Source organism: Varanus komodoensis, unplaced genomic scaffold (genome assembly GCF_004798865.1).
Source record: "Varanus komodoensis strain SLA01 unplaced genomic scaffold, ASM479886v1 scaffold7_1, whole genome shotgun sequence".
Classification (NCBI taxonomy): Eukaryota; Metazoa; Chordata; class Lepidosauria; order Squamata; family Varanidae; genus Varanus; species Varanus komodoensis.
In genome coordinates this window covers 6004505-6017345 of record NW_025336479.1, presented here as the reverse complement: position 1 = coordinate 6017345, position 12841 = coordinate 6004505, and the positions used below count along the sequence as shown (strand labels likewise).

Sequence of the window (12841 nt, the reverse complement as noted above, 5' to 3'; positions counted from 1 at the left end):
CCATGCACTGCTGCCTCCTAGTGACAGACCATACTCACTAAGGATCAAGGCAGCCCAAAATTCACTGTAGAGAAAAGCAGGAGCCGGCCTGGCATTCAGAGGAGCTACACAAGCTCTGTCCACAAGAGTAATTCCTATCAAGCTTGTGCATGTCCCAAGTCCTACAGTTGTGCCACAAGTAGCTGCCACATCTTTAGTAAAATAGCATGCAAAGCCCTAAATGTTTTCCACTTACCAATGTAATCCCTAAACTCCAGACATCAGAGCGGACATCGTATCCTTGCCGAGATGCACTGGGGTCTATCCTCTCTGGCTGAAATAAGAAGAGATTTGCCAGATGGAAATTACAGAGAAATTACAACCTGCCATACTGTGGTAGGATTAATCCCACACCACCAGTCCCTTAATCAGAATTCTGAAGCAGGACTCTGTGTATGTTTGGCAATTGGAATTCAGCTGCTTTGTAACCCAGGTTCTGGGCACCATTTGAATTATGATATAAAGACAATATGGATGCACCTGCTTATTTTGCATAAGGACAATCCATCCTTTATCCCTGTTAAGATGCAAGAAGCACCACTAGTAATTTTTTCAAGCCAAAGTACATGTTTTCATAAACATACTATTTAAAACACAGTTATTTTATTTGCAAGTAAAATGCAATCATGGGACTCCAGCCATCTGCCCCTGAAGGCCCCATTTGCTAGCAATAGCTGTCAAACACCAGCTGCGAAGGAGATGATGGCAGGAGACGGGCATGGGATTCTGATCCAGTTCAGGACCAGGTTCTGGACCAGGGCACTGCAGCTGCTTTTTTTTTTTTGGTGGGGGGCAAAGTAAGAGGGGCTAGTAATTTTGCCCTCAGTCCTTGAGCTACATTCTCTGCCCCCACCCTGGCTCCTCAGATTTTGAGGCATCACCTACTGATTTCCAAGTCTACCCTAACAACTTTAAAACGAATAATGTATTCTGTTTTTCAAATGGAAGCAGGCATTCCTGCTATGCCAAATTCTGTGTCCAACATCCCGTTCCATGTTTTCATGGAGTGATGATGGAATGGCAAAATGCAACCTTGGCCTACATGTTGCACTACCTTATCCTGATTCATCATAATCAAGGCAACTTAATGTTACTTCATGCTAAGAGAATCTTCCTTCTCATCATAATTCTCCCATTGCCGATTGTGGTGTGGCTGTATTGTGTGATCAGGGGTCAGGACAGCGAACTCTGTAGGCTAGACACATTATTGAAGTCCATTGTTTAGAATAGCTGCATCCCACCATTTCTGCATTTGAGATCAGTGGACAATTACTTATACTATACTACAAGTATTTAAGAATTAATCCAAACAGTGAAGAGCCACATATTACTTAAAGACTAACAAATATAGGAATGTGTTCTGTTTCTTACTGTCTGTGAGCTTGAATCTCACATCAAGCCCCCTGACGCGTCGAGTTAGCTAATAAAGGGCTCCACAGGCTCAGGAATCAAGGGTAAGCACCTGCCTGATATTATTTCAGTGCCAATATTCTCTTTCACTACTAACTTGTTTAGCACATTTTAGAGTCTGTGAAACTTTACTGATCTGGGCTAATAAAAAAACCCCTATTTCATCAGGACATTTACTGGGTAGCTCTCAGCCTTAATTCATTTGAGAAGAATTTCCATGCTAACTTGTATCTTTGTACAGTAATAACTTCTGCTAAGCCTCGGAGCTCTGAAAAAACTTGAGTTCCCTCTCCCCTACCCCATTCCTTTCTAGGCAAAGCACGAGTGGGAGACAAATGCACTGAATTTGTGAAGCAGGGGTATGTATTAAAAAGAGATTTAATAAAAATATGTGTGTGATCTATTCACAAGGCACAGAGATAGTGAAATAGAAAAGTAGGTTTTTACAACAAAAAGTGATAAACAGGATAAGCAAACCCCAGGGAAAGCTGGCACCTTGCGGTGAGAAGTCCTGAACCTCTCTGCAAGGATGCCAGCTGATCAGAATTTTGAATTTGGAAGGCTATCCAGGATGGTTGGGAATGAAGCTACTGATTATTTAGGATTAATCTGCACAGCAAGGAGAATGACACAAAGGACTCCCATTCCCATTCATACCTCACCCACTGCAGGTAAGTTTTGAAACCTACTTACAGCCATATATGGTCGGCACCCAGCATCTCTGGTTTTGGCAATGGAATCTACAAGTTGTCCACTGATGCCGAAATCACAGAGTTTAATATTTCCATTTCTGTCCAGAAGAATATTGGAAGGTTTAATATCTGAAAGGGAGGTGGACAATCAGATGCTCCTTTAATCAGGTAGACTGCAGACAAAGTACTTCAGTTAACACTGCTAAAAGCTATACAGCACAAGACATGAAATCAGGAGTGAAGACATGTGCATGCTAAGCACTTCTTCCTCAAACAGCACCACCTTCTGAACCACTAGCAAAATTGCTTACAAGTGCCAGCCTAACCCAGCAGTCCAGAAATAACCAAGACTGAGGGTGATGAAAGCTTTTGTGGTCCATCAGAATCACAGAGGTCCCTGTCCAGTTCCTGCAAAGTTTGTCCCCCAAAACTGTCCTTATCCTTTACAAAAACTTTGTATGTAGTCCACAGTACATGTACACATCCCACTGAACAGCTTAAAAGCATACTGGTTATATTACAAATGAGTTGTAGCTGCCTTGTGTATTTTATGTATTTATGTCAGAGAATTTATAACCCAGTATTTCTACAGCTGCAGTACTCAGGGCAACTAGTAACAGTTTAAAGTTAAAAATAAATTATAAGCTCTTAAAAATGCAGTCCCCTTCATGGAACTCTGCCTTGCCGTGGTGGAGGGGCTTGCGTACTGCAATGAAGATACGAGCTATGCCGTGCAGGGGCACCCAAGATGGACAGGTCATAGTGGAGAGCTCTGACCAAATGGATCCACCGGAGAAGGAAACAGCAACCCACTCCAGTATCTTTCCCATGAAAACCCCATGGTCAGTATCCAAGGGCTAAAAGATATGACGCTGGAAGATGATCCCCTCAGGTTGAAAGGTGTCCAATGTGCTACTGGGGAAGAGTGGAGGACAAGTACAAGTAGCGCCAGAAAAGAGTGAAGCAACAGGGTCAAAGCCAAAAGGACACTAAGTTGCAGATGTATCTGGTGGTGAAAGGAATGTTCGATGCTGTAAATTGCATAGGAACTTGGAATGCAAGATCTATCAATCCAGGTAAGCTGGATGTGATAAAACAGGAGAAGACAAGGCTGAACATCTACATCTTGGGAATCAGTGAACTAAAATGGACAGGAATGGGTGAATTTAACTCAGATGACTGTCATATATACTACTGGAGAAATGGAGTAGCCATCATAGTCAATAAAAGAATAGGAAAAGCAGTACTGCAGTACAATCTCCAAAATGACAGAATGATCTCAGTTCGAATCCCAAGGCAAACCACTCATCATCATAGTAGTCCAAGTCTATGCCCCAGCCACTGATGTTGAAGAGGCTGAAGTTGACCAATTCAATGAAAATCTACAACACCTTCGAAAAATAATGTGAAAAAATTATGTCCTTGTCATCATGGGGGATTGGAATGCTAAGGAAGGGAGTCAAAAGATAACTGGAATAACAGACATCTAAGTTTGGCCTTGGAGTACAGAATGAATCAGAGCAAAGGCTACAAGAGTTTTGTCAAAACAACATGCTGGTCATAGCAAACACTTTTTTCTAACAACCCAAGAGGTGACTTTAAACATGGACATCACCAGACGGTCAACACCGAAACCAGCCTGATTATGTGCTTTGCAGCCAAAGATGGAGAAGCTTTTTCCAGTCAGTAAAAACAAGACCAGGAGCTGGCTGTGAGTTCTTGTTGAAAAATTCAGGCTTAAATTGAAGAAAGTAGGGAAAACCACAAGGCCACTCAGATATGACCTAAATCATATTCCTTATGAATATTCAGTGGAGATGACAAATAGATTTAAGGAAGTATTTATTTAAAACATTTCTATGCCGCCCCCATCGCAACAAAGCCTCGGGGCGGCTCACAGCATAATTAAAGCAATTAGATCTGATAGACAGGGTGCCTGAAGAACTATGGACGGAGGTTTGCAACATTGCACAGGAGGTAGCAACTAAAACCATACCAAAGAAAAAGAAATGCAAGAAAGCAAAATGGCTGTCTGAGGAGGCTTTACAAATAGCTGAAGAAAGAGGGGAAGTGAAAGGCAGAGGAGAAAGGGAAAGATACACCCAACTGAATGCAGAATTCCAGACAACCTTGAGCCAGACATCCTGGAGGGTGTAGTCAAATGGGCCTTGGGAAGCCTTGGCAACAACAATGCTAGCGGAGGTGATGGTATTCCAGCTGAGCTACTCCAAATCCTAAAAGGTGATGCAGTTAAAATGCTACACTCAATATGCCAGTGAATTTGGAAAACTCAACAGTGGCCACAGGATTGGAAAAAGCCAGTTTATGTTCCAATCCCAAAGATGGGCAATGCCAAAGAATGTTCAAACTACTGCACCATTGCACTCATTTTACACGATAGCAAGGTTATGCTCAAAATCCTACAAGCTAAGCTTCAACAGTATGTGAACCATGAACTACCAGAAGCACAAGTTGAGTTTCGAAGAGGCAGAGAAACTATAGATCAAATTGCCAACATTCACTGGATTATGGAGAAAGCAAGGGAGTTCCAGAAAAACATCTATTTCTGCTTCATTGACTCTGCTAAAAACTTTGATTGTGTGGACCTCAAAAAATTGTGGCAAGTTCTTGAAGAGATGAGAGTACCAGACCACCTTACCTGTCTCCTGAGAAACCTGTATGTGGGTCAAGAAGCAGCAGTTAGAAATGGACATGGAACAACTGGTTGGTTCAAAATTGGGATTAGAGTACAGGGCTGTATACTGTCACCCTGCTTATTTAACTGATATGCAGAGCACATCATATGAAATGCCAGTCTGGAAGAATCACAAACTGGAATGTTTGCTCCTTGGGAGGAAAGCTATGACAAACCTAGACAGCATACTAAAAAGCAGAGACATTGCCTTGCTGACAAAGGTTTGTATAGTCAAAGCTATGGTTTTCCTAATTGTAATATATGGCTGTGAGAGTTGGATTGTAAGGAAAACTGAGTGCCGAAGAATTGAAGCCTTTGAATTGTGATGCTGGACAAGACTCCCGAGAGTCCCTTGGACTGCAAGGAGATCACATCAGTCAATCCTAAAGAAAATCAACCCTGATTGTTCTTTAGAAGGGCAGATACTGAAGCTGGAGCTTGCATACTTTGGCCACATGAGAGGGAAGGACTCATTGGAAAAGACCCTTATTCTGGAAAAGACTGAAGGCAAAAGGAGAAGGGGACAGCAGAGGAGGAGATGGTTAGGTAGTGTCACTCATGCAATGAACATGAATTGTAGACTCCAGGAAATCGTGGAGGACAGGAGGGCCTGGCGTGCTATAGTCCATGGGGTCATGAAGAGTTGGGCATGACTGTGTGACCGAACAGCAACAAAAATGCAGTGAATGGGATTCTTAGTTCTCTTCTGCAAATAGACAACCCCCTTTATTCTGCAGAAGAGGCTCCAATCTGCTGGAGGAAAAGAAGGGAAAGCAATTTCTACTGATTTTCCCTCCACTCATAAACCCCCAGTGTCATCTCCCTCTTCTCCACACACAATCATTTGTAGAAGATTTTCAGAGCTTGTCCACTGCCAAGAACATCCCTCCAGTGGAACTCCATGGAGAAGACAATCTTGCCGATGGAGTGCTAATTAGGAACCAAGCCAGTAACCAGTAACAGTTAAAAGATAAATTCAACAGATAAAAGCAAGAGGTCAGAACTAAAACTCTACTTCCATCAGACGAAGGTCTGATGGAATAAGTACAGTTAGCTAGTTAGTGGAAGGCAAGAATACCTGATTACTTTAAAAAGAGTTAATTAAATCAACACTGTGATGTCACATGTGATAATGACTTGCAACATGGAAGATGTTTCCAATAGGCTTCTTAGGGTAGCCATATTGTATCAAAAAGTCCAGAGTTGTAACAGAAAGATGAGTTCTTTCTATAGAAAAGACAAATCAGCCAAGCCTACCTCTGTGAATGATTTTCAAGTTTTCTTTTAAGTGGTTTAGTGCTTTCACAGTCTAGAACAAAAACAGAAGGCTTTATGGAAGAAAATCTATGCAACGAAAGTAAAGATATTACACAATTCAGAATCAACAAATGCTAATCAGGGTGACTCCCACAAAACTTAGAGGAGGCAGAAGTGTAAAAGCATTCCTTCATATATGAAATAGCAGTAACATTAAGGAGGGTAGGTTTGCTCATTACATCAAGCAAATGAAGCAATGGTTAGTTGTTCCCTCCCTCAGTCCTCCTGACACCTCCAGCACATATCCCAATGTCCTATGTGGCAGAACCTCTCCTGCCTCCTGAGTATCCCTTTTCATTCAAGTATTTTGCTTGGGGTCTCAAAAGCACTTCCTTGGGCAGCTGCCATCAGCTCCTTCACTACCACATGCTGCCTGCACAAGCCCCAATCAGGTCTTCAGGAGGCACCAGTATCGGCTGCATACCACCCATGCAAGTGGCCGGCATGCAGCAGACTGCTGCTTGCCAAGGCGGGTGCTCAAGCAATGGGTGGATGAGGCGTGTTCTGATGGTTTCTAGCAGAGGTCCAAAAGAATGTGCCTATGCTACTCCCCAAAGCAACTGCTGAGTGGCCACCATGGTGGTCAATGTGGGGAGGGGAGCAGTTACTTTCTGCTGCATCTCCCCCAGAAAAGGCCCAGCAGAATCCAGCTTGGATCTCAGCAGAGTGGGACTGATTGTTTGCCCTTGACATCCCAACCTGCTGTTTCCAGGTCAGGAAAGTTTTGCTCCCTCCAGTCCCCAAGGCCACCCCTTTGGCCTGGGACAGCCACAGCTTCAGGCTCCCTGTGAGTGGCCTGATGCAAGAGCTGCTTCCCTGTTCTTCCTCTCCTGCCCCTGGTGCTGCTCTCAAGTAATGGCAGGAGAGGAGAAAGCTTGATGCCCCCACAGTGTCCCCTGGAATACCTGCAGAAGGAGATGGGGAAGCTGGATTTGGGAAGCACACACAAAATGGCAGTAATAAAAACACAAAACCAACTTACAGCTAAAGTAATTTTGCCTAGAATTTCTTCTGGAATAACATCATCTAATACACTATATACATATTTGTAAAATTTATCAAACGAGGTAGACATGAGCTCCATACAGATCCAACAGTCACCCTAAAAAAGAGATAAGGAAATACAATTTTAATATTTTCAAACTAAAATAAAATTCTGGGGTGCTTAATGGGAAGCACTTTGTTACTTAGGATGGAAAAAGATAGCTGGAATACACTATTAGTGCAAATCCTGTCTTACTAAGGCAGAGAGAACAGAACATTCTTGCATAAATGTAAACAAACACCTTTCTGTAAACAAATTCAAAGCCATTCTGCCTGACAAAACATTCTGCTTCATCTTTTTCCAAATGACACTTGGACTAATTAAAAAATGTGACATATGGGTTATGTTGCATGTATCACTCTCTTATAACTACGAAGAGCATTGTGGCTTCCTGATCCAAAACAGATCTTTCAGACCAGTCTTTTACCATTTAATAGTGACATACTATTGACTTGCCATTCCTTGGACCTTCCAATGTATGCAGCCAGTTTCCTATATCCAGATATCAGAATCTTGCTTCATCCCACTCAAACCATCAAACAAATAACTGCCAAGGTTCCAATTCAACTTGTTTAACTCTCAAATAGTGTGTCATTAACCTTATTTAAACAATCATGTATATAATGGATTTTTTAATTTGTTCATATATGAATTTGATCCAGATTCAGACCCATAGATTTAGGCTAGATGAGCTGTATTTTCTGGCAGGCTTCTCTGCCACCTCTTCTCCACTGCAGTTCATCTAGCCCTATGATGCTATAAATAGGATTAGGGAAACCTGCTGAATGCGGTGGGCTGTGGGAATGATCCCTAAAGTCAAACAAAGGTATTGTGGAGTGGTTAGAAAACTGGACTGCTACTAGTGAGACCCAGATCAAGTCTCCACTTGTCTATGAACTGGCTGAAGTCACTGCACTTCAGCCTACTGTACAGGGTCATTGTGAGGATAATTTGGAGAGGAGGAGGAAGACTGGAGTTGCCACCTTGGCCTTCTTGGGGGAAAGGATGGACATGCATGCATGTGCACTGAGGTTCCTTGGAAGCTTACTAGGCACTTTCGTGAGAAGAATGAGTCAAGTAGGCAAACTTCCCTAGCCTAGTTGCGTAGCCACTACCAAACCTCCCTGGCTATGTGTTACCAGAGAACACGCTTCATTCATACGGAGAGAAGATGAGGCTCAACAACCCCAGCCAATTCTGTTTCCCAAACCTTTCCCTCAGGATCCTCTGCAGTATACAGTGAATTCATGGTTATTGTTCAGGAGTTGCCACATGATGTAGAAAGTCCTTCCTGAAGAGTTAGCAAGGTGTGGTAGTTTGGGCGTTGGACTAGGCCCAGGAAGACAAGGCTTCAACTACTCATTGATCCATGAAACTCACGGAGTAACCATAGGGCAGTTACTATCACTCAGCCTAACCTGCTGCATGGTACTGTTTTAAAAAAATGCGGGGAGGGGACATGTACACCACCCCAAGCTTTAGGAATGTTATGAAATATAAGATGGAAAGTTTAAAAGCCATACCTTCTGATCTTATGTTGTAGAGTATAAGACCATAAAAAACCTCATAGATAAAACACTGAAAACAGACTTTCTTGAATTCAACTCTTAGATCTGATCCAACAATAACATTTCTTTTCCTTCATCTCTTTCAGGTAAATAGGTGAACCTAGCTTAGCCAACATATTGGCAACTGTTTGTCCCTCAAATTAATATATTTCATTTCTCATTTTAAAAACCTGAAATGCATTAACTAAATATTTTACAGATTAAGCAAATCTCTGCCCACCTCTCTGAAGAGTGCTCCATAAAACTGAACAATATATGGGCAGTCACTACTTCGCATAACTACATCCAAATCCATTAAAAGCTGCTTCTGTTCCTTTTCATCCACCGTTGACCGAATTCTCTGAAAGAAGAAGAGGGGGAGATACATTATTATCAGCTATGGAAGTGAAGAGTCATTACTAGACAGGTGGTTACCATATACTATAAAAGGATATTGTTATTAATTTAAAACATTCTCAACTGGGCAAAATTCTAGCTTGCCAAGTTCCTTACTCCAACAGAAAGGAATGTAACTAGTTGCTTTAAACTAAACTAATTGAGCAGAATTTGAGTAGCATTTGATTCCTGAAACAGTGATAACATGGTAAGAAACTACTATTCCTTCAAAAAGTTACTCAGGGTGAAGTAACCCCTTGCTAACAAGTCAGTGAACTGTTACATTTACCACATGCCCTTTCATTATCAATTGCCAGGTGAGGAGGAGAGGGTAGGATTGACCTGCTGTCAGAGAAATGGCTAACTATGCAGCCACTTGCTCCAAATGGCACATCCTTTTCATGCTGGGTGGAAATTAAGCATGCTCAACAAAATGGTGCAAGTCTAAAAGTTTGAGAAGCGCTATTTTAACTAGTTTAGCTAGATGAATCAGAAATATTATTCTGATAAGCATAGAAGAGAGACTGAAATGTTCCATTTATAAATAAAATACTACATTCTGGGGAACATGAGTAATCTACATTGTAAAGTCAGACAAGATTTCTATGTGTACCCTTCCAGATGTTTTGGCATGTAACTCCCAATTATCCTAGCTAGAAAAGCCAGTAGTAAGGGATGGCAGGCACTGTAGGCCACAAAATCTTGAGGACTACAAGTTGTCCACTCCATCCTACAGACTATAATGTGTTTTGTTCAGGACAAGAAGGAAGCCTGAACCACTCACGTCTAGGCTGGCAGCACTTCTTTCTTTGGCAAACAAAAGTTCTTGCAAATATTTTCATAACATATTTTGAAAGAGAAATAAATGCAGATGATTTTAATCATAAAATTTAGAAAAGAAATATCAAATAATGGCGGCAAGTGCACTGATACACCCTTTGAAAAAATGAATTGATCTTATCTAAGCAGAGAGTGATTATAAATTGCTTATGATACAGATTTTTTTGTCATGGTTAGTAGAGTAGGAAACAGTATTACAGTTCAGTGCACTTTTCCCTGTAATTTTAGAGGCACAGAAAATTATTCCATTTCCTGATTTGACACAACAAAACAGCCAACTAAAGTTTATTAAACCCCTGGAAAGTTTGTGGCACGTATGATCTTTATTTGGCATAAACAAGCCCTACTGGGGGATTGCCATGTTGTACAAACCTGGCAAGTGAGGATTAAACAAGGGATATACAACAATTGTATAATTCTAGAACAGATCATGGGTTCTGTGAGGGTTATTTTAACTATTGAATAGTCTGTGTTTGCCAGATCTATACACAAGACAAGTAAGTGGGGGGTTGAATGTGGTAACTAGCAGCTTGGGGTGCTACAGGTAATCATGGTTTAAATAACCCACTGATATTTTAGATTACTCATTGTAAGCCAGAACAGGAGTACTGACAGAATTATCACTCTATTAGAAAGATGCAGTACATGAAAACAAAAGTCAGTGGAGTTCTATATAGTGCCTTTTTATCAATGAAAGCTGTGCAAAGTTAAATGCATGTACAATAGTACAAGATATCTGAGATGCAATTATCTTGTAAGAAAATGTAAAACAATCCCAGCACAACATGCTGTTGTGATGCCACTGAATTCATAGTAGTGCATGGTGTGTGGGTGTAAATGAAATTTAAATTGTGTGGACAGCAACTATAGATGGCAACAGATGGCATCCCTCTTTTTCAGTAGTAAGATCATCTTCCTCACTCCAGAGTATGCTGCAGTCATTACAACCATCATGGAATATTCTTTTATGGTTTAAGTATTTTTGTTATCAATTAAAGACAATCCATTTCCTAACCCTATGAATACACCCTTTCTTTAACAGAGAACACAGTGTGTCTGTCCCCTTGGTCTTGGCAATAGCATTCTTTCAGATCAGGCCCCCCACATAGGTAATTCAGCTAATTAGCAATTCAAAGCTACAACCTGGAATTGCATTCATCTGCACTAATGTGCTGAAATCCTCTGCTATGAAACTTTACTGTTATACCAAATTTCAGAACAGAATGATAACCATTCACAGCAGTGCAGCACTGTATCTCCAATAATTTCTAAACAGAACAAATTGTGCAGGGGTCCTCTAACCTGGCCTTGCAATTATGAGCAGACATGAAGACGGCACAGCAACAGCAGATGGCTCAGAAGAGCAGGAAATAAACAACAGAACCTTTCACCTCCAGGTCACAGCTGGAACCCTTCCGACAAGCCATGTGATGGTACCGAAAACATGACAGATGTTGCCAAGGGTCAGGCTGCATACTACATTAAAGACATTCTTAACTAACCTGCTTAGAAGTGGCTGTGACTCTTTCTTTAGAAAAGAAAGACCCTCCAGTCCATACTGGGGCCGTGGAGCAGCTGGGTCATGTTACTTTTCTACCCTGCACTGTTTACTTGTCAACTTTTACAGCAAATACCAGCTTTGTGGGATAATGTTGTAGGGGGAATAGTATGGGAGCAAAGAATAAGCCCTTCCTCATGGTTCAGATCCAAAGGGATGTATGTTTCTTCAGAAAGAGATGTTTACAATTTCAAACAGATCAATTAGTTATGCATTTAACACTAACATGCAGTTTGACTCCAAGCATTCACATAGAACACCCACTGATTGCTATAGCAACAGTAATTTTGCTGTTGTTATAAAAGTCTGTATGTTGACATTTGGGACAGAAACACCCTGACTTCTTCCCATCAAAAAACTATACTTTCAAGCCACCTGGGAATGTTACAACAGGAGGGATAGGTAGAGTTCACTTTGTTCTTTGTTCTAGAGACAGGATGCAAGTCTTCTGGGAAAACTATTCCAAAGCCATAAAATCCTTGCACATTCAAGGCCAGAAGTGACAAAGTGTCAATTTGTTTGGGAAGCTATGTGGGGGAATAATCCAAATAAGGAGCTGCCTGCTACCTAGATGATGAAGTGATGACTCCAAAATGCATCTAGAAATGAAATGCCTTCCATAAATTTTTCCTTCTCCCAGTGTTCTTTAGCATTCTAGCATTACCTAGTTCATACATGCACCAAGGTGCTCTAACCTTCATCACTCTGTATTTAACCATTCTTAGATTTTGAAGTTGCCCTAGACTTTGTGTGCCAGACGTTCTCTGAGTTGCATACTCCCAGGCAATACCACGATCCCATGCATAAAAGACCTTCATAGTGCTCTGTTCGGGTTTAGAACCTTGGCAAAACTGCAGTTTATCTCAGCAGTTTTCTGACTTAGCTCCCATCTATTCCTGAAGCCTCTTCCTGATATTCTGGAACCTTATTTTCCATTTCATCTATCTGTTTAAGTTCTATACCACTCAACAGCTGAAACTCTCTGGGCAGTTCACAAAGCACATTAAAAAGAACCATTGTATTTGAAATGTCATAAAAGTTTACAAAATTTTAAACCACATATTAAACAGGCATGTGTGCACGCGCGCGTGTGTGTAAAACTTAAAGAAGAAGAAAAAAGAAGAAAATAGACCCATGTGACAGCTAGCAGGCCCCAGAAGCTTCCTAAATGCTCTGCAGTAGAGGACAGTCTTTACCTGGCACCAAAAAGATAGCAAGGTTGCACCTCACTCACTGGGGAGCTTGTTCCATGACTGGGAGGCCACCACTGAAAAAGTGCTCAGCTGAGCCTCCCTCAGAGGT

The 12841-nt window shown here is 41.5% G+C and overlaps 1 protein-coding gene across 8 annotated transcripts in view; it reads right to left on the bottom strand.

Moving 5' to 3' along the window:
* MAP2K4 (mitogen-activated protein kinase kinase 4) overlaps positions 1–12841 on the bottom strand; it is a 63811-nt gene that overhangs the window by 10588 nt on the left and 40382 nt on the right. For all 8 annotated transcript variants that reach the window (XM_044453739.1, XM_044453741.1, XM_044453742.1 and 5 more), the window contains 5 exons: positions 8987–9106; positions 7136–7255; positions 6094–6145; positions 2143–2270; positions 236–313 (listed from right to left, as the gene is read on the bottom strand). In XM_044453739.1, the coding sequence (XP_044309674.1) occupies positions 236–313; positions 2143–2270; positions 6094–6145; positions 7136–7255; positions 8987–9106 (498 nt within the window). The remainder of the gene's footprint in view (positions 1–235; positions 314–2142; positions 2271–6093; positions 6146–7135; positions 7256–8986; positions 9107–12841) is intronic.